Raw genomic sequence first — 26996 nt, 5'->3', positions numbered from 1 at the left:
ACGCCATGAAAATAAGGCTCCAGTCTGAGAGCCTTAAGTGAAGGTGACAATTAGGCTGTCCCTGTACCACCCCTGACACCCTTGCAAAGCTCGCTGATAAATTCTACTCAGCAAGAGTTAATTCTGTAATGCATGTGTGTTGAATGGACATGGCTACAGCTGTTAAGTACTCTGCCTTTCATGGCCGGCTTTTTAAATTCAACATTTTCACATAGTCATTTTTTTTACGTTGGTACTTAATCTTCTTAATGAAGGTTATACTGGCTCTAAAATATTTTTGTGGCTTCCTCTGGAGTTGCTCCTCAGGGCTAACATCCTTGAGTGTGAATGGCTAGTTCATCCAGCATTGCCCTGACTGAGCTCTGTAATTCAGTTGGTCTAGAGTTCGCCTCTTTGGACAGCTTCTATTTCTGACGTCATTTTTCTGTGACTGACTCCATCCATAAGAGTTCTCTGTTTTAAATTCATCACAGGATGGTCGTTGTTAGGTGCTAGGTCCGTAGCGTGGGGCATTATGAAAGGAAAAGTGGTGGAGGGAGAAGAATGGACAGAAGGAAAGAATCCAGGGAAGCCACAGGTAATCATGGTTACTCTCACCTCTCCAGACCTGTTCTCTCTCAGCCGCTGTCCCTGGCCTCAGCAGCCACGGATGGGTAGTAGAGTAGAAAAAAGAAAAGTAGGTTTAGGTTCTTTGCAATTTTTTCTGTGGTTAGACCAAAGCTTGTGTTTATCACCGCAGTCTGAGGATGGGGGTTTCCCACCAAGATGCTATAGTGCAAAGCACAGGGGCTTAGGCATACAAGGACCCACCTCCACATCCCAACTATGACATTGGTGAGCTCTGTAGTCTTACTGAGCTTTAGGGCCTCATTTATAAAATGGATATAATGACACCTGTCTTACAGGTTTATTGTTAAGGATTCAAGTGTATTCAAGTCCTTCAAGAGGACTCTAAGGTATACACACCAGGGAACAAAGAGGGTCACTGCCCCAATGAGCTGCAGAGCAAACCAAAGGTCACAACTGACATGTGCCAAATCTGACCTCCTGGCATGTTGGGTTTGTCTTCATGGTGTTTGTTTTTATATTATTAATAAGACTTATGGCTGCCCTTGAGAAACTGGAAGTTTGTTAACACAGGGTCAGTGCATTCCTACAGTTGCCAGGAGCTGAGAGATGGCCATGCCTGTGGGGCCAGGGTAGGGTGCTCAGGTCCCCACTTGGTCCATCTGTCTGCTTCCCGTGGTAGGCACAGTCCCTCCAGGACTCTGTGGCTGAAGTCCCTAATCTAGACCGTGTTTTAAGCAACCAGTACATGCCTGGCAGAGAGCGATTCTTTTGTTGCTGCTGAGATTTTGTGGTTGTATTAACACATGGATTTAGTGATCTCAGATCTTAGAACAGTGACAAGTAGCTCTTGATCCCAAAGCTTCTGGGAAACTTTGGCCCGAAAATCTCTTAAATTCAACATTTGTTTCACTAAGATCTAAGCACCATGAAGGCAAGACAGTCTGCTGTTAACTGTTGTGTCCTTGATACTCCAAGTAATGCCTGGCATTTTAGATTCTTGGTAAATAGCTCTTTAGTGAAATCCAGAATGAGTGCGGGCTATCTTTTTTTTTTTTTTTTCCTAGCTCAACTAAGTCTGTGATCTGGATCTAGTGCTTAAAACTCTATATCTGCAGAGCATTAGAGTAATTGATAGTACATTCTAAGTCTCCAATATGTTGACTAAGAAACTGCTCACACTCCAAGGGGACCAATGTCTTATTTATTAAGCATTCCATTGGCATTGTCCTTCTGTAGAGGAGCTGGTTCACATGCTCAATGAATGGTTTTATGCGTTGATAGTTTATCCATCAGAAGGACGTTATTGTTATAATGTGGACTGAGTACTGTGCCTTATATACTTTGGCCCTGTCCATTTGTTACTTAAAACTTAGCATATACAGGAAAAGTAAGTAAGCAACATTCAACTCATATTAGCACTTTATAATTTCTAAAGTTCCTTTCCTGTCTAATCTAACCATTTCTTTTTTTTTTTTTTTGGGTGTGGTGAAAAAAATAGTGAATAATGTTTTTCTGAAAATAAATAAATTGGAAAAAAAAACAAAAACAAAAAAAATGTGAAAATATATTACCGCCTCCATAGGCAGAAAAAATAATAGTAATCTAACCATTTCTAGTCAGAAATTTGTTCCACCCACTTTTCTCATGTCTGATAAACATTGTTACACAGGAAGTAGTATTACAGTGATGATCCTAGGGGTTTCGAATGGGTTTGGGGACATGTATTTTCTCTACATTAAATGGCTCCCACATTTTTGCCATTTGTGTCTTTAAGCCTGTTGCATATAGTTTTGGCTGCTTCTTCTTTCTTACTGCTTAATACTGCCTTTATGCTCATCTCTATTGGCACCTTCTTCTCTTAGTAGCCAACTGCTTATAAAGTGCCAGTTGAGAAGGTAATTAAGCCTGCATGAACATGTTGTTAGATTGTATGAGAATAAGAAAAGGCATCTGTGTGAGAGAAGATGGGTTTGCTCAGTCATTTTCACCTCCTTCTAAATTCTTGTCTATGTTTCTTGATTTTCAAGATCACAGGATAAGTAACCTTAAGCTCTGTATAGTGTTCCTGCAGCTGTATTTACTATGGTGCTTGGCCAATTTTATACTGGTGGTAGGTCTCCAGATTTTTGACACAGATTAATGTTCAATGATAACATAACACTTACAAAACCATGACCCAATAGTCGAGTTTCAGAGCAATGTTGAGGTCAAAAGGTGATGAGCGCATTGGCCAAAATTAGTTGTTTACTTGCTATATGGAGGAAATATATCAGCTATAATGAAGGTTCTTGTTTTCCCCCCTCTTCCTTATCAATTTCTCTCAATATCACACACTTGTCCCTAAGCCTCTGCCTTCAACTTTAGTGGCAGCTCTTATGGTTAACCTACCCACCCCCTTCCTCGTCAATCTACATTAAAATGCCCAAGATAGTTAAAAAATTTTGTTATGAATTTTTATTTTGAGATAAGTTTTGTTTTATGACTCAAGAAGTTTGCAACATCATGCAGAGAAAGAAAGTTCCTATAGACCCTTCGTCCGGCTTCCCCGTGATAGCATACATAACCTTAGTAGAGTGCCCAAACCAGGACATGGATATTGATACACATTTCTGTTGAATCTGGTACAGAACTTATCCAGATTCCACAAGTTTTTAAATGCGGGTCAAGAGCCTCAGTTTTGTGAGGTAGGACCCACCTTGCAAGGCAAGAAAGAGAATGACACTGAGAGCACCGAACCAGAATCTACAACAGTTTATTTAGAAAGAAACAAGAGAGAGATTAGATATACGTGACTATCTTTTGACCCATCAAAATTAAAATGATTTGTTCCTCTTATTTTTCACCAAGGGAAAACATGGTGTTTCAGGACCACCTGGCAGCAAAGGAGAAAAGGGCGACGCGGTTGTATCAAGAGTGAAAGGTGAGCCTAGTCAGTCACATAGCTCCCTGCCATTTTATGAATGGAATGGGAGCCATCCTCTTGCATTCATTTCTCTTCTGACCACAGATCAATTCTATAACAAGATACAGGGCCGTTGAGATTGTTTAAAAAATATTCCTTGCCCCTCACATTTCTTGTGATCATGTTGAACCCCAAATCCCCTATCCCTTATTTGAAAACATTAAAAAAAAAAAAAACATATTTGAGCTCTCATTATTGTGATGCTGGGTTTGACAAAAGACCACCTTTGACTTGCCTACTTTTTATCCAGTGCGTTATAGCATCCTGCATTAACCAAGGCTGTTTGGCTCATGACAGATACCCAGCTTGAAATCATTTTAGAGACAAAAGTAATTTTTTGACTCACCTAAACAAAATTTGAAGGATTGGAGGTAGAGCTTGCACTGGGATGGCTGGATCCAGGAGAGTCTTCCTACATCCTGCATATTTCATTGAACTAGCTGCATTTCTTCCCAAGACTAGTTTCCTAGGCTGTGGGTCTACTGCCTTTCTGGCCAGAATCTCCAGATTCTCACAAAGAGAAGTAGAGCCCTACCTTCTCAGCTCCAGTTTATTAAAAAAAAAAAAAAAAATTAGGAAAAACTGAGCTAGCCTAGGGGCAGCACACCACCATGGACTGCTCCCCCATTCACCCTTGCCAGGGGATGGGGCACCACGTTCAGTGCTGTGAAAGCAGGGGCACATGCCCTTGTGGTTGGTGCCTCCACACACAGCCTCCCTGGCAGAATGAAGAAAAGAGCGCTTTCCAAGTAAGGTCAGCGGGTTTGGCAACTGTCACTCTCCTCTCTCCCTTTTGCATGGTTGTCCTTATGTGACTTTCGTCAGTCAACTGAGATACTCCGAGTCTCTACCAGCCCGAACAGAGGCAAGGTCATTATTTTTATGCTTGTCCTGTGTTTCCTTCTACTTCACCTACTGCTGAGAAGGGTCTGAATGCCTTTTTGCCTTTGTTCCCAGGGCAGAAAGGAGAAAGAGGTCCTGATGGGCTCCCAGGATTTCCAGGACAGCAGGGACAACATGGTGGGGATGGACTTCCTGGACAAAGGGGGGATCCGGGCCCTCCGGTATGTATAATTCTTCTTTGGCTATTGAATTTCATTTTCTTATATGGTCACGAAACGTCTGTTTCCCCCTTCTCAATTTAAACCTATAATGTAGTCAAGTGTCAATGTGCTGTAAATCAGAGTTGCCTTCTGTGACTGCCACAAAAAGTTGATTTTTGTCAAAGGTGTGGTCTGAATCAGATGGTCTAAAGAGCAGATGGTCTGAAATCCCGAGTGGCGGTTTAGTCATGGGAAGACTTCCTGTCCTGTCTTTGGTTTCTGCATCGTTCTCATGGTGTGCATCTGTTTCCGGGGCCCTCGCATCTACAAAGCCCCCAGCCACTGCAGGCCTGTTCAGTAAACTCTGGACGGTGGAGGATAGAACATAGGTCTTGATAATGACCTTTGGTTCTGTCCCCAAGTGAAGAGGCACATGAGGGGAAGTGGCAAGCAAGAGAGGGTCAACTAGTGCAAATCCCCTGAATTTTGACATATTGGCTGAAGGGAAATCCCATTGACAAATATTTCTGCATTTTTCAAGCACGTTTTGGGTGGAAACCATGTGGAGGTAACAGAGGCCATAAGAAAAGTCTCTGAGACATGATCCAGGGCTTAGGAACTTAAAACATGTTGGGGTGATGTCACAGGAGCCGAGCTAGGTGTTTCATGCGTATCATCAATCTTCTGAAGAGAATTTGTTTTCAGATTTTACCATCGGAAACGGAGGCTCAGGGTATGTTATTCCAGGTCATCTACCTATCAAGTGAGCTAAACAGGAGTGAAAATCCGAGTCTGTCTTTTGTCAACGCATGTGCTATTTCCACCAGACATGCTGCCTGGCATTGAGAACATCGGGCCTTCCTTGTAGGTGAAAGTTCTGGAAACTGTTCATTCCATTGGCCATGGCTGCAGAGGCTCCTTCTCCATAGGAGCACATTGTCGGGGACCCCATGGGGAACGTGCCGGTTCCAGGAACCGTCACTCAAGGAAGCCCGAACAAGGGTTCCACAAAGATCTTTCTAGTTTTCCAGACCAGATGCAAATTTGGCAGCTGGGGATTGATTTTACCATAAGCAACGCTGCCTTGTGATATACTGGACATCCTGTTTTTATGAAGTTGCCAGAGGAACAAGACTAGGCAGTTAACCAAAGGCCAAATTCTTAAGCAGGAGCAGAAAGTGTCAGTCCTTTGTGTGCAGATGTGAAGGACGGTGGAGTCTATCCCTGTGCCTTCTCCTCAGAATATAGGACCACCATTTCAAATACATAAGAACTTACTTGTTCAGTTTATAAGCCTTTGACCTCCCTCTAACTACATGTTTCTCTATCTTCTTGTTTTGATATCAGAGAGTTGTTCCCACATATAATTTCTCAAACATATTTAACACATAACACACACATGGCTTTCTGTAGTTGAGGCTTAATTCCCCCCCATAGCATATAAGTGTTTGTACATATTTATGTTATCTCTGGACAAGAATCTGAGTTAATCATTTAAAATTACAATTGCTATTGAGTCTCCTGGAATTATGAGGTTTTTCTATGTGTGTCTGTAGCTTATGACAATGACTGCTTTGAACTCATGGACTAGTAAAGTTGCTAACTGACTCATGATGCAAACATTCCCAGGGGGATCATGAAGACGCACTCCCAGGTGATAAAGGGTTTCCTGGACCCCCAGGTCCCCCGGGCAGAGCAGGACCTAGAGGACAACCAGGTCTGGGATTTCCCGGCCCACCAGGAGAGAGAGGGCCACCAGGAGCTCCAGGCCGCCCCGGTGAGAGGGGTCTCGAAGGCTTGAAGGGTCAGAAAGGTAATTTTGAATGTTATGTGTTACAGAATGGCAAGGGAAATAGTGGAAGCTAAAGTGATCTTCTCTTCTAGGAAAAGTCATTATAGCTATGGCTAGAACCACTACATAATATTTCTTCTAGCTGCTGTTCAAACTTTGAATGTTGTCTAACAAAAGCATTACAGCACAATCAATAATTAAAACAAATTCTTAAAGTACTAAAATGTCTTTGTTGCTGCATTTGTCTGATATACCAAAATTGCCTTTCATTCATTTCTCAGTACCAGCTCATACAATTGGTATTAAATTTACATACATATTCAAAATATCTATTTGTTTACTCTCTTTTGAGACAGTGCAGGGTATATTAATAAAAAAACACTAGTGTTTCATTTTAAAAATGCATCATTGTCCTGGAAAACCCATGTGTAAGCATTCTAGGAAGGAAAAAGAAAAGAATGGATTTCAAATATATTTGACAGTTATCTGAATTTAAAACAGTAAAGTGACTTGCAGTATTAGAACTGAAGACTTTTGAAAAGTCTGGAGAAAGGTTTATTTAAGATTTTTTTCCTCTGTAATATGTACATATGCCTCAGGCTACATTATTAATTGTGAAGTGTTAGAATGAGATGGTATCATTGGTTCTCGCTTTGATGACATAGGCAATAATTTGGTCCTCAATAAGGCTTAAGATTATGGTTCTGGACCCTTCAAAATCTAACATTATTTTTATTCAGTTGATACATTTCTGATTTGAGAGCATATGGAGCGGCACATTGTCATGCATTCATTCCATTATAAAAGAGAAACATTCCATTTCAAAGGGAGAGGGAACCGGGAGGCACAGGCTTTGGCGTCTTCCTGTCTTCACCAGCGAAAATGGGGGGTGGGAGTGACCACAGTGCAGAGTCATTAACAAAACCAAGAGACCATACGTGTGAAGGCCCAGATCCACGGCAGGCACTCAGGAAATGTCATCTGGTGTTAGTATCTCGCCGGGGGTGCTCATCGACACAGGCCTCCCACACCCGAACCACACTCTAGGCCTCCGAGCTCACTGTTCAGTGTTGCTCCTACATCATGATTTCTCAGGTCTTCCGATTCCATCGTCTTGGGTGTCATTGGGCCTGTCAATACATATCTTTTTTTGGGTTATTAAAACTGATACTTCTTGGGATTTTCCTTATTCCCTTTACATTCATACTGTCTGACAGTTGAAGCTCAGATTTCAGGACCCACCTTTCAGAAATTCAAAATAACAGTAGTTCAGATGCTCTAAGGATACTTGGGAGTCTTCTTTTCCCTTGCAATCCACATATACTCTATGAAGAATTATCCTGATTGAGTTATCATTGAGATTCACTTTACATGGGGTTGTCAGGTGCGTGAATGCCATTTTGTTTGTTTTTTCATTCCAGGCGATACAATTTCTTGTAACATCACCTACCCTGGGAGGCCGGGTCCCCCAGGAATTGATGGACCTCCAGGTAGGATCAATGAGAAATGGCTGTTTTACACATTCCCCAGAGTAAAGGAGCTGGTGAGACAGATGAACCCATAGTTAACCATCTGGAGACTAGTGAGAATAGTTTTAAAATAATCATCAGGTTTTGAGAGACTATGGGAAAACAGCATCTGTGGTAAGACACACTGGGGCTCAAGTCTACTGGTTTGGGCATACTCTAGGTGGGGTATTTTGTTTTATTTTTTTAATCTCTAGGCAACAACATTTACCTTGATTTGATCACATTTCAGTAGAAATATCTGCCCTTTGAGTATTTTAAAACTGTACCTTCTTTCTTTTCCTATGCCCCAGGTAAGTTTTACCCTGTTCTGCTTTGCCAACCTCAAGGGATGTGAACACACAGATTTTAAGTTGCCAGTTGTACCTCCCTTAAAGTTATTTTAGCTGAGAGAACTTCCCGTTAAAAATCAAAGAATGTTTGAAAAAAAAAATCTCGATTCCTTTTGCAAGTGCTTTTTGCCTATGCTTCCTTGGAGGGCAATATAGTAAGGTGTAGGGAAGTAGATTTTGGCCTGTACCCTGATGGTTTCTTGGTAGACTACATGCTGCCATCTCTTTCCTCCTACAAGGAGGGGCTGTGCTCGAATATTTCTGTTGAGACAGCATGGGAAGACACCAAAAGATTCATCGGAGTGGTGGTACATGTCTCAAAGGCTTTTAGGGAGAATCCTTTACAGTATGGCTTTGGAGAAAACACATTAACAAAAGTACTCTCTTTGAAATACTTGTTTGAAGCATATGATTCCTAAGATGATTATGTAAACCAGGTGAGGCGACATCTAATTATATGAAGTAGAAATACTCTGAACAAGACAGCACAGATTCTTTTTAGATCACCTGATTTTCATTCTCATTTGATTTGCATTTTATTGAGCCTGTGTTTTTTGTTATTATTTAGGACCAAAGGGATTTCCAGGTCTTCAGGGCACTCCGGGGTTGAGGTGTTTCGATGGGCAAAAAGGTCGGCGTGGCAAGCCAGGAATATCAGAAATACCGGGTCCACCTGGTGAATAAGCATTTTTCATTTAAGAATGTGTCTGTACTTCTGAAACTCATTGACTATAGTAAGCAGACAGCTCAGGAATCCCTACATAATGGGGGAAATTTTTTTTTTTTTTTGAAACATTAAGCTCTTAGCTATGTTTTAGTAGCTTTCAGATTCTGCTAACTTTGTAAATTTTCGGGGCTCCTTCCACCTGAAGCGTGAGTTCCAGGCTCTCAGTGGTCTACTATTTAGTAGAAACTGCTCAGTCCAGACAGACTGCCAGTGAGTGAAAACAATGAGAGAAACACCATTGGCTTCTAGGAAATACAAAATCACAATGTATTTTCCTGCCAAAGATGGCAAAGCAACGTTGCTGATTAAGTTACTCTTAATTTAGTTAATGCTCCTGTATTTTTAAAAAATACATTTTTGTCAAAGTAGTAGTCTTCCATTTGTATTAGTTCTATATTTGTACATCCAACAATTTAAACAATTTTTTTTTGATAGGTTTTCGTGGTGACATGGGCGATCCGGGTTTTGGAGGTGAAAAGGGGTCCTCCCTTCTTGGGCCCCCAGGCTTCCCTGGTTCTCGTGGAGCAAGTGGTCAGAAAGGAGTCATGGGAGAAACTGCCTATGGCCAACCAGGTGCTCCAGGAAAGAGAGGTCTTTCAGGAGTGCCAGGGTCAAAAGGTCACAGAGGTGATCCAGGACATCCAGGCTTTGAAGGTATGAGGGCTGTGCTGTCCCTGTGGTCCATAAAGCTGGCTCAGCTCTGGAACAGGTCACCGAAGACTATTTAGACTATGTAGCCTTCGAAATCTAGAATGCAGAATTTCCCCCTAAGCATCTTCATCATAAATGAGCACCGGTCACATTTCAAGGAACCTGTATCCATAGCATCGCCTTTGCATTTTATGGGTGGTTTTCAAATTCGGGGCAGCTCACTGTGGCTCATCCATTCAGTTTGATTCAGCAGCTGCTGGACGTCTGCCTGTTTCAGACTCAGGAGAACACGTGAGCCCTGTAAACGCCCAAGGAACAGCCACTGGGTCACCTGCCTGCTGCCAAGGCTAGGTTGAAGGAGGACAGGCTAAAAGAAGAAGGGGAGCCCAGAGGGCAGAGCTGTGTGCAGTGGTGTTTAGGGAAGCTGGGTGTGGTGTGGGCTGGGCCTGGCAGGCACACTGTGTTATTTGGACAGGTGACAGGGTGGAGGGGCTTTCATTCCAGCAGGGGTAGTGGGCAAGGAAGGTGGGAAAATGGTCCTGGCACTGACCATACCATCTATTTCCAAAATCACTAAGGATTTCTTCGGACCCTCAGTAGAAGTCTTTAATGTATTCAATAGTAACAGTAACCCTGGATCACGGTCCTTAAAATCATCATCTTTGGGGCCCTAGTCTCAGGAATTTTGATTCATTACATTAGAATTGCATGGGTCCCAGCAGTCCAGACCCTTAGGTTGTGGTGACCAAGAGTGGACTCCAGACCAGACTTTGTTACAGACACTCTTCTGGTTCTTTTCTACCAGTGGGCGAGCCAGTATTTACTAGGTATCCACAATAGTATCATACAACAGGGCAAATGGAGGGCAGGGGAATAAGTCCCCTTCTCTGGCACCAAGGGACTTACTCTGTAGTTGGTAAGTCAAAACGTTCATATACAAAACCCCAATTAGTCAGAAAGTAACAGGAGAATACATTCTGTGAGTCAGTGAAAATAATTTTGATTTAATAATCCTACTCTCTCACTTGTGACAATGTACCTAAGGAAAGTGTTCAGCAGAAGATAAAGATTACTATGAAAATACCCTTGTATCATCCACAAAAGATGACCAAATGGGAACAATAGAGCTAAGTAATACACACATGCACACTCAGCGAAATACCATTCAGCTATTTTCAACTAAAATTGTATTTATAAAGATTATAACAAAATGAAAACATTTGCAGATTAATATGCAATGTGAAATAATCCAACAATGATATACTGTGATTACTACTTTAAAAATATAAATGCATGAATAGAAGTATAATGAAAACAAGGAAAATAATCGATTTTTAGGGTAGGGCATGGGATGGATGATAGGGGAATTGTGTTGTTGTTGTTGTTGTTTTCTGGAAATGACACTGCCTTTCCAATAAATAGAAATTTAAGAGTTCAATTGATGAAATGGCTCACAAAAAACACATCCATAAACTGTGGACTGGGTGTGTAAGTACTGTGGAGATTTGGAGTAAAGCCTGCCACAATGTGAGAGATTAACTAAAATCAAGAAGAACCTTGCGGTATTTAATTTGCCCAAGCAACTTCTTCATTGTCTGTGTAACCGTATCAAGTAACTCTCCTAGTAATGCGTGGTTTTCCCATTCATTTGGAATGGGATAAGAAAATCCTTCGAGAGGCTTTACTCGTTTGAGCCTTGAGCTGGATGGAAAGGCTTGCGTTTCTGGTATTGCAAGCGTGCACCTGCCATGGCCGGCTGACTCCCTAGTTTGATGCCATGAGTGTCAAGAATGCCTTGTATCCTTTCAGGGGCAGCTGGCAGGCCGGGATTCCCAGGTCTTAAAGGCCCCAGAGGCAGAGAGGGAAGTGCTGGGTTTCCAGGAATCCCAGGTCTACCTGCTCGTTCCTGCAAAGGAGGTGCCCCAGGGTTACCGGGGCAGCCGGGACTCCGAGGGGCTCCAGGCCGTCCAGGTGAGTGAGAGCCTGTGCCATGCCCACCCCTGAAGAGCCTGGGACTTGACTCTGCTTACAGAGGAATAAACTCACCTGCTACTCCTTTACGTACCAGTGGAACCAAGAGTCCTGGGGCAGAGACAGGACTTTACTGTTCATAGGACGGCAAGGGGCATGCACTTCCCTTGTCACCCTAGTCTCATGGGGACACAGAAGGGGGTTCGATGGATGTTACATTGCACACGCAGCAGGTTGCAGGATCTGAGAGGAGACCTGAGCCTGGGGAGCTGCTGCTTTATAGCCGCAGGCAGCACAGCCTGCTCTCTATGCTGGGATAGGTGCTGTATCACCTGCCAAGGCTGTGGGTGGCAAACACAACCTTGAGAACTAGCCCAGGTAAAGAGTGGCCAGGACCTTGTATTTTGGGGGCACCCAGCAAGACATGTAGGGGTTTGAGAAACCCAAGAAGAAGTACGTCTCAACCCAAGGCACTAGAGGGCTGTTTCCAATGTGATCTTCATTTCACCATTTGGTTTGTCTCCTGTTATTTATATCCTCTTGCATTTATTCAAAAATGGCAGGAAAATGGATCAAAATGGGGTTGAGGCAAACCCCGCCTCTATGGCCTTATTTCCAGCACCAGTAAAAACCAGATGATGTTGCTGTGATTTCTGCAGTCCTCTCCAGTGAACAGCCTGACCAAGTTCACTTGGCCAGAGCTGAAGGGAACACCTGGAAGGTTTTCTTCTACTGGTTTCAAGAGTAAATACAAATACTATTTTTGTTCTTCACCCTTCCCGTTTTCCATTTTTTAAAATGCTCTTTATAGTATTTGTGTATCTCTACTGGGAAATATTTATTCAAGTAATCTGCCTTTCTTCTTATAGCAGCCAGGAAAATAGGTTCGGAGACTGATGGAGAGTTGCCACTGTGGTTTTAGCTGATAAACATTGTTTCATAGGCACAGATACACAATTTAAGCTATCAGTGAATTTTTTTTCCTGCCCATGTGTGAAGCCAGTGCTCAGTCTCACACATTTTTGTCCTTGTGGTTTGTCCCAGGTGCCCCAGGTTGGAAAGGACAGCGAGGGGACATGGGGCCTCCTGGTCCAGCTGGAATGAAGGGCCTCCCTGGAGTCCCGGGATGGCCAGGGGCAGACGGTCCCCTAGGACCCCCAGGCATCCCAGGCCCCTCAGGGGATGATGGACTGCCTGGTCTTCCAGGCCCAAAGGGTAGGTAGCACTTTTCCGTTATTTACCCCTGTTTTATAAACTTGAAATCCACTGCCAGGTGAAGACTATTACATATGATTATCTATTAAATTTATTGTTCTAACAGCCTGATTTTGTCCTACCCTTAGTGACCGCTCCCTTCATCTTATCCCCTATATTGTTATTTCCCATGGCACAATGTTTTGGTATAGGTAAATGGGAAAATGTTGGGGGGGTTTTAAACCCACAGAACCCACAAATACTTCTGCTCAACACACTGGGTAGAGCTGATCAGGTGTTGGGTCAGGGCTAATGTACTTCCACGTTGGATGAGTCCCCATCCTCCAGCCCCATATCCCTGGCTCCTGACCTCTTCAAGCATGATGAGATCAGGACTCAGAAACACAAAGGCTCCCACTTCAGCCCTGTGGGGTGGAAAGCTGAGTCCGCAAGCACAGCGGTTACACGAGGTGAGCCTGGTAGACGTTGTTTACCTTCAGTACAAACAGGGCCATGGGAGGGGGCAAGGACCACAGATCTAGGAAGCGTACAAGCTTTTAAAATGTCTTTCTATAAACTCATGCTGTCGTTTCATCAGGATCCCAGGGGCTGCCTGGCTTCCCTGGTTTTCCGGGGGAAAGAGGAAAGCCTGGCCCCGACGGACGTGCTGGCAGTAAGGGGGACCCAGGAGAGGACGGTCAGCCCGGCTTCCCTGGAGACCGGGGGGTGAAAGGTGCCAAAGGTAAATGCACTTGACAGCACGGTGATGCTACATCTTGGTTTTGGTATTTGATCAGAACCTATATAGATGGTCTTTGAAAAGTACGTGGAACTGTCCTGCAGCTTGGATTCCTCTTCCTTTTGGGTTTCTGGTGTTTTAGAATTTTAAACCAAATTCATTTTCCCTACCTCTCAGTCTTGTTGCATATAACTGATAAATGAATTGCTCTATTAGTAGAAAAAAATATCAAGTTCTTTGATATATGGCTATTGGATTTAAAAGAACCTTCTCACTGGTTAGGAAGGAAGGAGGAAAGCCCCCCAAACTCTGTTTCAATCTTTCTCTTTTCTTTCTTTTTTCAAATATTGCTTTTTGTAAAAAGCCTAGATAATAAATATTACAGGGCCTGTGGTCCCTGTTGAAAGCACTCAGCTCAGCTTTTATAGCATGAAATCAGCCAGAGACAGCACGGAAACATGCTAACATAACTTGTGTTCCAATCGAATTTTCCTTATGGACACTGAAATTTGAATTTCAATTAATTCTCTCATGTCACAAAATATTGTTCCCATTTTGAGTTTTATCCCCTAAATGTAAAAGTGAAAAACATAGCTCACGGATTATAGGTAAACTGGCCACAGGAGGATTTGGCTCTCAGGTGGTAATTTGCCGACCTCTAACTAGAGTAAATCCACTCTAATCCGAGCCATGAGCTATACTTCCCCACCTGTACTTAAAGAAAGAGTTTTCGGGGCACCTGGGTGGCTCAGTTGGTTGAGCGTCCAACTCTTGATTTTGGCTCAGGTCATGATCTCAGGGTTGTGAGACTGAGCCCCATGTTGGGCCCCACGCTCAGCGGGAGGAGGGAGGGGTCCTGTTTGAGATTCTCTCCCTCTCCCTCTGCCTGCCCCCCTGCTCATGCTCTCTCTCTCTCTAAAATAAGTAATAAATACATCTTTTTAAAAAATAAAGTTTTCAAATAAATAAAATCCTAAAAAAACAGTTTTCATTACTATTAAAAAATAAAAATTTCAGGACCACTGGTGAAATGTTCTGTGTCCATCGCTGTTACATATTTACTTCTAGCACTTAGCTGGGAGGCCGCAGTGAGTGAAGGTAACATCTCATTTCCAGTGTAGAGAATGAGTGCTTGACAATTTTTTTTAATAGTTTATTTATTCATTGGACAGACAGAGATCACAAGTAGGCAGAGAAGCAGGCAGAGAGAGGAGGAAGCAGGCTCCCCGCTGAGCAGAGAGCCCGATGTGGGACTCAATCCCAGGACCCTGGGATCATGACCTGAGCCGAAGGCAGAGGCTTTTAACCCACTGAGCCACCCAGGTGCCCCGAGTGCTTGACAATTTGAGAGATAAGTGTTTTGTCCTTAGAGCACTCTGGGTAAATAACCCCTCCTGGGTAAATAACCTCCTATTAAATTACTTTTACTTCTTGGTGAATTGATTCTACTCTTATTTTTGTTTTACTAGCCTATCTGTTTGTTTGTTTTTTTTTTTAATAAAGAATCAAGGAATCAGAGTCGCTCTTAGCTACCTTAGATTAAGTGATGTTTGCTATGCTATTATGGTTTCCAAAATAAAACAGATATAAAAAACTGATAGTACATAATATGTTAACTAACTGGAATTTAAATGAAAACTTAAAAAAAAATGCTCTGATTGGTGTTTGCTCCCATGGTATAAATACCCACCGTGGCTGGTTTAAAGCTGTGAGCTCTTTAACAACTGGCTAACAAAATTCTCCACTTGTTAGTGATTGGTTCTCACCACACTGGTATGAGCCCATTTGAGCACACTTCTCAACTGGACAGTGTTTACAAAAATTGGGTAGAAATACCGTGTATTCTTCCTACCTTTCAGAATTCTCTAGGTGGAGAAGCAGTTGAAATAAGTAATCTTTTAATTAGTAAGGAAAATAATAGAGGGTGGCTAGGAAAGGAAAGACAGAGAACTGGAAAATTTGAGATGGGTCGCTCACGTTTTATAGGATGAAGAGACATTTTAGATCTGGAACCTTTCAAGCCTATTTGCTTTCACCTAACACTCCGAGATCCATTTGGCTGAATTTAGCAAGCATTCACTGATCATTCTCTATAGTCCAGACCCTGTTGCTGGACACATTGGGAGGGGAATGCAAAAAGATATGACCCTTCCTTTAGGAACTCCATCGGCAATGTGCAAGCTTTAAACATAAATATGGTTTAGGAAATGAAATGTAGATTTGCAAACTGGACCTGAAGGGTCTTAACAGAAGAATCACATGTGTGGTGCTTCTGTTTGTTCTTCTCTTGCATACTTAATAACTAAAGGATCAAGAGGACCCCCAGGAGATGAAGGAGAGATGGCTATCATTTCCCAAAAGGGGAAAAGAGGGGAACCTGGACCTCCAGGAGATGGTGGATTCCCAGGAGAAGAAGGTAAGTAAATTCTCATTCTTTTTAACTGTATCCAATGTGTTGATCTCTCTAGATCATTCGAACAAGCATGCATTTGTTTGGGAAAAGGAAGGTCACTTTCTTTAGATACAGATATACACAGATTAACCTCATGCTGCATTTTTCTTTTGCTTTTCCATGCCAGAACTTAATTAAAGTTCATACATGGGTCTAGATTTGGATATTCCAAATTAAAGTGTCAGTCCAAAGATTATACTTCTAATACCAGTTCCAGCTTTCCAGTGCCCCCATTTGTGGTGACTGGTATTAAAACAAGTAACACAGTGTTGACTGCCCAGGTCATTTTGACCCATGCTTCTCCAACTTCAGTGTGCCCATGAACTGCTGGGGCTCTTGTGAAAATTCAGATTCTGGATCAGCAGGGCTGGGGCAGGCCCCAACTCTGCCTTTCTAACAAGTACCTTGATGCCCATGCTCCTGCTCCCCAGAAACATCATATGGCAAGGACTTTACCACCACATTTGTATTCTCTGTCTTCCCGTCAAGTTCAGGTTCAGTCTGCAGGAGGCTGGGGCTCTTGTCTTGACTCTCTCCTTAACTAGTTGTTGGGGGCAGATGTTCTTTAACTGCGCTGGGTCAGCTCTTCTTCATTTGTAAGATGAGTGTGTGACCAAGCAGATGACCGTGCAGGCTCATTCCTCCCTTGGAGTCGCTTCATTCCTCCCTGAGTCAGTTCATGGGTGCTTCTTTCCCAGTGAGGTCAGTGAAGCCCAAAACCATCACAATGGGGCTTAGGGAAGGAACTAGGTCTCCCTAAAACCTTGGGCTTCTTCTCCTAAATATGGGACCCAAACCCTCATCCTAACTACTGTCCCACCCGGGATTTCCTAGAAGATGTTTGTCCCACTTGCAACCCCTCCAGGTGATAAAGGCGATCCTGGGATGCAGGGGAGGAGAGGAGAGCCCGGAAGACACGGACCACCTGGATTTCACAGAGGGGAACCTGGTAGAACCGGGCAGCCAGGGCTTCCAGGTCCCCCGGGCCCCCCAGGCTCACCTGGTCCAAGAGGGATTATTGGTTTTCCAGGATTTCCAGGTGACCAGGTAAGTGGGTGTGGTTGGGGAGGAAAGAAATAATACAAACCTTTTGCTCCTGGGTGCCCATAAGGAGTCCTAATTTGCCAGTGTACATCATTGCCCTTTGACTGGCTTTTAGAGTATAAGTGAAGAATGAAGGCTTCTGGGAAGCCATGATGTGACTATAATTTCTGAACAGTGCTCATGCTTATTTTCCCATGACAGATGACTAAAGTCCCTCACTCCACCTACTTCCCCCTCCACCAGCCTATAGGAACTTTCTATAGCAGCCTCCACCAGCTCTATAGGAACTTCCCTCATGACTGCTGGTTTATCCGAGTAGAGTTCTCTGAAAAATAACCCAAATTCCGGTGTTGAAGCCCTCCTATCTGATTGCAGACATCTCAGATTTTGCTGTAAATACATTTGGTCTTCGTAAGCATGAGTAAAACACCCCCCTGAGAAGCCAAGAGATACAATATGTGTCATGGCCTACATCACAGCTTATAGAAGATGGATATAATTTGCTACCCATCTTTTGGAATCAAATAGATTTTTCAAGTTTTGGGTAAAAAAAAAAGAAAAGTCTTCTAACAAGATTTTATTTGGCATTAATTTGCTCATTCAAATCTTAATATTCAAATTATGTGATATATTTACTCTTTTGTAATCAAATTAGAGAATCAGATGCTGTTGACACCTCTAATTCTGGAGTTTTAGCCACTTTTAAAGCTGGACACATGTGTTAGTACACCTGCAATCCGCTTCTGATTTCCTTTACCACTGCAAATATATGGAAACTGGTTATGGAATATTATAACTGGGTCATGTTATCAACATATCATTTGTATTTGAAACCAAATTAAACTCTTTTTTGTTTTGTTAAACTGTCAGGGTGAGCCGGGTTCTCCAGGGTCCCCAGGACGTTCGGGAATTGATGGAATGAGAGGACCTAAAGGTATGCTTTGGAAACATAGTAGCCATCTGCCAAGTTCATAGTCCTGGGTGTTTGTAACATTGTGAGCACACACATTTGGCATAAAAAGTAGAATATATCCAACAAACTGCAACATCCAAGGTCTTCTTTTTATTTTTTCTAAGTTTTCGTTTAAATTCCAGTTAGTTAACATGGAGTGTAATATTAGCTTCAAGAGTACTGTGTAGGGATTTAACATTTCCAGACATCATCATGATGACATGACAACTGCCCTCCTTCATCCCCATCACCTGTTTCACCCATCCCTCCACGCACCTTCCTTGGGATAACCAGCAATTTGTTCTCTATAGGTAAGTGTCTGCTTTCATATATATATTACACACACACACACACACACACACACACACACATATGTGTGTGTATATATATATCTATATATATGTATATATATATACACACACACACACATATTTAAAGCAGGGTCTGTGTGTGTGTGTGAGTGTGAGAGTGTGTGTGTGTGTGTAACATCTTCTGTATCCATTCAGCAAATGATCTTGGACTATTTCCATAATTTGGTTATTGTAGATAATGCTTCTGTAAACATTAGGGTGCCCGTATCCCTTGTATTCTTTGGGCAAAGACCTAGTCGTGGGATTGCTGGATCACAGAGTAGTTCTACTTTTAACTTTATGAGGAACCTCCCTTCTGCTCTCCAGAGTGACTTCACCACTTTGCATTCCCACCAACAGGGCAAGAGGGTTCCACTTTCTCCACGTCCTTGCCGACACCTGTTGTTTCTTGTGTTGCTGATTTTAGTCATTCTGACAGGTGTGAGGTGATATCTCACTGTAGTTTTGATTTGCATTTCCCTGATGATAAGTAATGTTGAGCATCTTTTCATGTGTCAGTTGGCCGTCTGGGTGTCTTCTTTGAAAAAAAGGTCTGTTCATGTCTTCTGGCCATTTTTAAATTGGATTACTCATTTTGAGAGGCATTGAGTTTTAGAAGTTCTTGATATATTTTGGATACTAATGAAGGGGTTCATTTTAGATTCTGCTAAATTCTCAAACACTCAAGACCCAAGTCATCCACATTTGTCATTCAGAATCAAGGGTACCAGCTAGAAAACAGCATGCTTGCAGAGCACACAGGCCTTTCTCCCCATTGGGGAGCAGGGGGGTCCCTCAGCAGTCTTTGTAGTGACTGCAGCTCCCACCAGATCCACATTGGTGGGCAGTATCTACCTTGGCTTGGAAGCCTTCTGCCCTAGGAGCCAATATCTCTTCTAAGGACTTTATGGATTTGGCTTTTAGGGTCCCATGACAAGTTACAGGACATGGAGAAGGCCAGAGCCATGACTTCCCATCAGGTGTTAATATGTCACTTAAGAATTCTGGGCCACATGTAATGTACAGTTGGGTTATTTTTAACATAAGCCAAGAGTCAGCAAGTTGTGCATGAAAGCAGCGAGACAAAATGAAAACAAGAGGTATGGCTGTGTTTCATTAAAAATTTATTTGCAAAAAGCTATAGGTTAGATTTGGCTTCATAGGTCTTGGTTTACCTTGTGCCAAAAACAATGTTGCCTCATAACACAGCTGATATTCTACCTTAATCGGATTTTTGGGAAACAGAAACACAAAGTTACCTGTGGGTAAAAATATTCTTAAAGAAAGAGAGGTTTCATTAACTCTTTATTCCGACAAACAAGCAAACAAAAATCAGGACATCTTAAATTGTGATATTTATATAAAATCTTCAATATTGTTACTGTTGTATACCATTGGGTTAGTATTTTTCTTTAAATCGACTTGTTTCACTGTTTTAACCTTAGCTTTAACCTCACTGTGAATTTACAGGTTTGATGAACAGTTATATTTTACTTTAATACAGATGAAAATGAATAACTTTAAAATATAAAAGAGTAAAAGAACCTGGTTGGCTCAGTCAGAAGAGCGTGTGGCTCTTGATCTCACAGTTAAAAGTTTAAGCCCCACATTGGGTGTAGAGATTACTTAAAAATAAAATCTTTAAAGAAATATCATGAAATGTTAATTAATGAACCACCTAAAAATCTACTTCCTTACCACCCATGAAACATGTTTTGCATTTTGAGAGACACTCCATAAGTAATATGATAGTTGCTATAAGAAAAAATGAACTGTGCACACTTATTTATTCAGAAGTAACAATCTAGATTTCTTCCTCAGAAATAGTTACAAATAGGGAAGTTCTCCTATTTGAGTAGACACTGTATAGCATCATGGTTTAAAACTCAGTCCTCGGGGCACCTGGGGGCTCAGTGGGTTAAAGCCTCTGCCTTCAGGTCATGATTCCAGGGATCTGGGATTGAGCCCCACATCGGGCTCCCTGCTCAGCAGGAAGCCTGCTTCTCCCTCTCCCACTCCCCTGGCTTGTCTTCCCTCTCTCACTCTCTCTTTGTCAGATAAATAGATAAAATCTTAAAAAAAAAAAAAAAAACTCAGTCCTCTTCTACTTCCCTATGCATTTATTATGGTCCCTTTGCCTCTCTCAGAGGATAAACCTACTTCTTCTTAGGCTCTTCATACTTGTATCTGGCCATGTTTGCAAGGAACTGAAATGCACTCGTGGTCCATGGGGTAAAAGCTGCCTCCTGAAGCCCACCATAAGGCGAAGGAAACCCATCCCCAACAATCCCTGGTTTCTCTCTTGAGACTATTCCGTTTTTCTTTATGGCCTGGTTTTTACTTGCCTGCCAGCTGGCTTCATCACTCTCTTATTCAGTATCCTTTCTGGATCTTTCTGGATATGTTTGGATCGCAAGCATGTTCTGCATCAGAGCATCATGATAACGACATCATGATGGTCTTTTTGATTGCTGTCTCAATAACCAACAACCTCACATTCTTGCTTTTTTATTCCAACGTCTCAAGGAAAGACTTGCTGACCCGAGAAGGACAAGACTTCTACCCCTCAAAGAATCAGTCACAGTGATGAGTAGCGTCAGATGGAAAAGAAACTTCCACAAATGTGGGTGGGACTCCTTTGACAAGGGTATGGGTAGGAGGGTATTATAAATCACACTTAATTGACTCTTATTCTCTCTTATAACCCCACCTGTTGTCTTGCCCATTCCTACCACACAATTTTAAGATCTCCATTTGTAACTGACTCCTAGCCATAAGTCCTGTGTCCAGAAGAATGCAGCAGCCGTGTGGGACAGTTCTGTGGTACAGTGGGAGCCGTTGCCTACAGTAGCCTTGGGATGTGTGCTCTCTTGTGAAGTCATCAATAAAGTATGCCTTTGTAATTTTCTTTTTACAAGGACACTGAGTGAGCTTCCCTTCACAGAGCTTGAAATGCGATTATAGTAACTAAAACAGGACAGTTTCTGCTTTTTGTTTCTAAAATACCATCTAAGAATATCATCGGTCAGTGCTAAGTAATTTCTTAACATAGATACCTAAATTTGAAACTATTTTTGAGAATTTAAGAATTCAAACTTATTGTCAATCGGAGAAAGACAACTATCATATGATCTCCCTGATATGAGGAAGTGGAGATGCAGCCTGGGGGTTTGGGGGGTAGGAAAAGAATAAATGAAACAAGATGGGATCAGGAGGGAGACAAACCATTAGAGACTCTTAATCTCACAAAACAAACTGAGGGTTGCAGGGGGAGAGGGGGTTATGGACATTGGGGAGGGTATGTGCTATGGTGAGTGTTGGGAAGTGTGTAAACCTGGCGATTCACAGACCTGTACCCCTGCAGCTAATAATACATTATATGTTTATAAAAAAATTGAAAAAATTATTTAAAAAAAGAATTCAAACTTATTAAGATCTATAGTTTCTTATGGTTGTTATGAACTAAAAAAATGCGTGTGTGCATGTGCGTGTGTGTACGTGTGTGCTTAAATCACATCTTGCATCTATGTTTCCATTGTTTTTATATAGAAAAAAACATTTTTTCAAAAACTCTTCTGGAATATTTGAAGATAAACTCTAAAGACAAATATGACAGTTATTAAGTCACGTGTATGAACTAAAATTAAATTCTCTTAAATAATGTTATGTGCGTTTTATCACTTACAGGAGACAAAGGAGACCCTGCAAGTCAGTTTGGCTTCCCTGGTCCAAAGGGTGAACCAGGTGGCCTTGGATGTCCAGGTAGAGCTATAGCTACGTGTTTTTCTTATTGAAACAAAAGAGAATAGGGGCAACTTGGTGGCTAATCAGTTGAGTGTCTGGGTCTTGGTCTTGGCTCAGGTCTCGATCTCAGGGTCATGAATTCCGGCCCCATGTTGGGCTCCACACTGGGTATGGCGCTCTCTGCTCAGCAGGGAGCCTGCTTCCTCCTCTCTCATTGCCTGCCTCTCTGCCTACTTGTGATCTCTGTCTGTCAAATAAATAAATAAAAATATCTTTAAAAAAAACAATAAATTTGGTTTGAGAAATAGAACAATTACTTTATACTCTTAGTGGGCAATAATTATATCAATATTTTCTTCCCCCTTTACACACTAAGATACATGTCAGAAGGATTATAAACACCGCCACCACATCCTTGGTCTAGAAGGACATCAGGATTATAAAACCAGGGATTCTCAGACTTTTTCCACCATGGCTCCCATGACCTATGATGTTGACATAACAATCCACTCTCCTTGACATGCCCAGATTTTGACATGGTCAAAAATGATTATTGCAAGCAAATAAAGCTGGACTATTTCACAATCACTAGAATTATAAATGATACATTAGCAGTAACCACTCACACTGACCATCGCTTCAGGTTGTTACTGTAGCCCTTTCTTTCCTACTCAGAAAATCCCATGTGAATGCCTGTGAGGAATGCCATTGTTGAGCTATCATACAGTATCTCAGTTATTAAATATCTAATTTACTAAAACCCAAACCAAAAGAAAAAAAAAGTAAAACTTCATCACCAACAATGAATATAAACTGTTCAAAAGGGTACTTTGTGTATCAGTGATAGCTGACATGCAATCCCTCAGAATGGATAGCCATGTACTTGTGATCTCTTACCTTCCCCTCAAAACAGTGGCTGGCTACAGTGCATGACCCACCATTGATGAAATATACATGCCTTTTAACTTAGTAATTTTACTTATAAGAATTTATCTTAAGTCAGTTACCAGACAAATGGATAAAGATACATGCACAGGGACATTCATTGCATGAAAAGAACAAATGCCATCCACAAATGATAGGTTAAAGAAGTATGCACAATCTTATTCAGTTGGTAGTGGATAGGTTTAGATCTGTCCCTTGTCAGTTAAAATATCTCACATTAATAGGTTTGTGCATTTTATTTATTTATTTGAGAGAGATAGAGAGGGTGAGTGGGAAGATGGGCAGAGGGAGAGGGAGAGAGAGAGAATCTCAAGCAGAATGCCCACTGGGCACAGAGCCCGACTCGGGGCTGGATCCCAGGACCCTGAGATCATGACCTGAGCTGAAATCAAAAGTCAGCCGCCCAGCTGGCTGAGCCACCCACATGCCCTTTGTTTCGGGCATTATCTTAAAATTCTCTTTGTCAGAAGTCATGTTTCATTATATACAACAGAAAAAGTGTCAGAGCAGAAGTATCATCAGGAATTTAAGGAGTACCTGGCTGGCTCAGTGGTTAAGCATCTGCCTTCAGCTCATGTCATGATCCCAGGGTCCTGGGATGGAGCCCCACATTGGGCTCCCTGCTCGGTGGGGAGCCTGCTTTCCCCTCTTCCATTCCCCCTGCTTGTGTTCTCTCTCTCACTGTACCTCTCTCTGTCAAGTAAGTAAATAAAATCTTTAAAAAAATACTTTTTTGTTTTTATACCATAAGATTGCTAAAATAGAAGTTTAACAGAAAAACAAGCTTGCTACAATGGCAAGAACTTCTCCACTCTTCTTCCATGTTGGTCTTTTACCCCTGACATGGTCAAATAGGCTTAAATAATATAGTATTTTAATCAAAATGTTCAGCTTAAGTGTACATTTGGAGGGGGAAATAGTTTTGAGGTTAACATTATGAAGGGTTCATATTAAGTATCAGAGTAGGAAAGAAGCCTTGAGAAGGGAAACCAGGGTTCAAAGTCAGTCTTCCTTATTACTGCCCATGTGGTCCTGGGCACGTGGCTTGTCACCTTTGAGCTCAGTTTCCTCACTTGTAAACTGGCCCCATGCATAATTATAGAATTGTTCTGAGGATCAAATAAGATTCCTTAAAAGCAGGTGGTAAACCGAAAGTTCCATTTTTACTGGTATTTTTATGTAAACCATTAAGATAGTAAGATTTTATAAGCTGAAACTAGTCCAAAATGGAAGCCTTTAATATTACCTAGTATTTTAAGTGAAAAATTATAAATCTGAGTTATTTTACACTTGGGCTAACTTTTTCAAGGAAATTTATGTTAGCATAATTTCACTGGTGTCCTGCAGTTATCACCATTTAAACTGTTCCTTTTCTCATATGCTATATGAGGAATATAGCATATGAGAAATATAGCATAAAATATATGCTATATTTTAGTTTAAAATTTCTAAATTAGGGGTGCCTGGGTGGCTCAGTGGGTTAAAGCCTCTGCCTTTGGCTCAGGTCATGATCCCAGGGTCCTGGGATCGAGCCCTGCATCGGGCTCTCTGCTCAGCAGGGACCCTGCTTCCTCCTCTGCTTGCCTCTCTGCCTACCTGTGATTTCTGTCTGTCAAATAAATAAATAAAATCTTTAAAAAAATAAAATAAAATTACTAAATTATGTCATATGTTATTCACCAGCACAGAGTCTACCTAAATATGCAAATTCCATTGAGTGGGAAAAGCTGCATTGATTGAATTTGAATGAGCCCAAGAGAAAGCATAGAACTGCTACCTATTAGGGGATTTTAAATGAGTGTCCTGGGTTTAGTTTTCTACCTGTCTCCCCAACACCCCCCCGCCCTGAACCCCTTTTAATTCAATGAGAAAATACAGCACAGATGAACTCAGAAGTTTAGTTCTTAACACAAGTATGACAGGGGAGGCAAGCCACAGCGTTTCCATTTGGAGATTAGAGTAACACTGCCTCACCTTAACTGCAGTAATGTTTACAGGATAAATAACATAACTGCACAGTGAGGCTCATAGATCTTAAATTCCATCAGGGAGCAGGCAGAGACTAACAGAGACTTGTTTGGTGTGTGTTCTAATAAATAATGACTGTGCCCACTGCTAACCCCCCACCTTGGGTCTGTAAATCCAGAACCATGTATTCCATTTGTAGACTCAGCTGGCTAATTTCATCACAGACTATTGGGTTATCATGTAAGTCTGAGTTGTATTAAAGCAATACATTGTAAATAAACCTGGGGAAATAGTCATCTTCTTCAGTAATCAAAGAAATTTAACTAAAGGGAGCCTCAGGTAGTATTTTCTTCTTACAGAATTAGCAGGAAAACAAACTGACAAACTCACAAGTCCTGAGTGAGCACAGGGCATGCACTTAGAGTTGTTGTAACCATGTACACAACAGTGATGGGAATTAGGGCACCATTTACCCGGACCACCTGACCGCCTCTGTCAAGAACAGAATGGTCTATTCTCAAAGACTAAACAGCAGCTGAAATGTTCTTTTCAGTAGGTCTCCGTCCTGAGAAAGAGACTGTAGTGGATTTTTTTTTTTTTCTTTAACTTAAGGCATGTAACCACCAGATGCAGTATGTTTCTGGAATGAGAGCCGGTGTGGACAAACCAGTGCGAAGGACATTAAGGGCACAAGTGGGGAACCCAAGTATGGAATGAGTACTAGAGGATATTAATAATTAGTATTAATTTTCTTGGCTGTGATGATGTTATTTGGGCCATGAAGGAAAATGGCTTTTTCAGGCATACCTCTTGAAGTATTTAGCGGTGGAATTCCACGATGCCTGTGATTTACTTTAAAATACTTCAGCAGGTTGAAATGCAGAAAACTGAACCAAAATGTACTATGTTACCTAGAAATTCTACTCCTAGGAATTTTTCTCAAGGAAATAATTTGAGAAAAATGGATTAAAAATGTATAAAGGTCATTATGCATAACAGCAAAGAGAAATAACTTGAATGGCTAACAGTAAGAGAAAATTAGGTTAATTAATTAAGATTAACTCAATAAGCTATCAGCTAGTCTTTTTGAAACAATTAGAGGGGCACCTGGGTGGTTCAGTCGGTTAAGCATCTGACTCTTGATCTCAGCTCAGGTCCTGATTTCAGGGTTGTGAGTTCAAGCCCCGTGCTGGGCTCCACGCTGGACATGGAGCCTACTTTAATAATAATAGTAACAATAAGAAGAAGGAGGAGGAGGAGGAGGAGAAAATAATAGCAAATTTGGAAAATTACTTATAATTCAATGCTAATTTAAAAAATCAGAATATAAAACTGGGGGGACTTATTTGCACATTGTTATACACGTGAGAAATTTTATGAAGGTGGTAGGATTAAAGATGTTTTGTTTTCAATTTTTCCTTAGTGTTATCTTTTCAACAGAAAAATTGTGAATGTAAACAAGTACTACTAGAAAAGAATGTCAAGTCCTGAAAAATTAGAGGTTTTATAGATGCACGGCCTCAAAGACCAATCCACAATTACTCAGATGCTTGATTCTTCTTTCTTTAGGACATCCCGGAGTACCCGGCGATCAGGGCTTGCCCGGTGTTCAAGGCCCCACAGGACCACCCGGAAGGCCAGGATTACCTGGTGCCTTTGGACCACCCGGGTGTCCAGGTATTTTGAAAGGAGCCTGGAAACTTCCAGAGTACTCTTCTATCTTCTAGTGTATCAGAAAGAGCCAACCTTCCCTTAGATTCTGCCACTTTCCAGGTCTGTGACTCTGGAGAAGTCACTCACACTTACCTGTTCCTCACCCATAGGGTGGAGTTAGTCCAGTCCCACGGGGCTGTCTGGGAGTAAACCAAGACAACACCTGTCAAGAACCTAGCAATGTGCCAGGCACAAAGTGAGGGTCTGACAGATAGAAGCTCCTTCCCATCCCTCCTTAATCCCCCTGCCATCCAGATGCTGGTTTTCTTCTCTGCTTTAGATTTCAGGCATATATCACATGGATAGCCCAACCTCTTATGT

At 41.9% G+C, this 26996-nt stretch overlaps 1 protein-coding gene across 5 annotated transcripts in view; it reads left to right on the top strand.

Annotated features, from left to right (window-relative positions):
- The window catches only part of COL4A4 (collagen type IV alpha 4 chain), a 111248-nt gene that overhangs the window by 49748 nt on the left and 34504 nt on the right, over positions 1 to 26996 (top strand). For all 5 annotated transcript variants that reach the window (XM_044241727.1, XM_044241726.1, XM_044241728.1 and 2 more), the window contains exons 22-35: positions 3418 to 3490; positions 4490 to 4596; positions 6205 to 6388; positions 7789 to 7857; positions 8794 to 8901; positions 9388 to 9606; positions 11413 to 11574; positions 12619 to 12789; positions 13367 to 13510; positions 15816 to 15923; positions 16825 to 17006; positions 17874 to 17937; positions 21993 to 22067; positions 26532 to 26639. In XM_044241727.1, the coding sequence (XP_044097662.1) occupies positions 3418 to 3490; positions 4490 to 4596; positions 6205 to 6388; positions 7789 to 7857; positions 8794 to 8901; positions 9388 to 9606; positions 11413 to 11574; positions 12619 to 12789; positions 13367 to 13510; positions 15816 to 15923; positions 16825 to 17006; positions 17874 to 17937; positions 21993 to 22067; positions 26532 to 26639 (1774 nt within the window). The remainder of the gene's footprint in view (positions 1 to 3417; positions 3491 to 4489; positions 4597 to 6204; positions 6389 to 7788; positions 7858 to 8793; positions 8902 to 9387; positions 9607 to 11412; positions 11575 to 12618; positions 12790 to 13366; positions 13511 to 15815; positions 15924 to 16824; positions 17007 to 17873; positions 17938 to 21992; positions 22068 to 26531; positions 26640 to 26996) is intronic.

This window comes from Neovison vison, chromosome 3 (assembly GCF_020171115.1).
Source record: "Neovison vison isolate M4711 chromosome 3, ASM_NN_V1, whole genome shotgun sequence".
NCBI classification, from domain to species: domain Eukaryota; kingdom Metazoa; phylum Chordata; class Mammalia; order Carnivora; family Mustelidae; genus Neogale; species Neogale vison.
The sequence above is the reverse complement of the archived record's forward strand: the minus strand, read 5'-3'. Positions and strand labels throughout refer to the sequence as shown.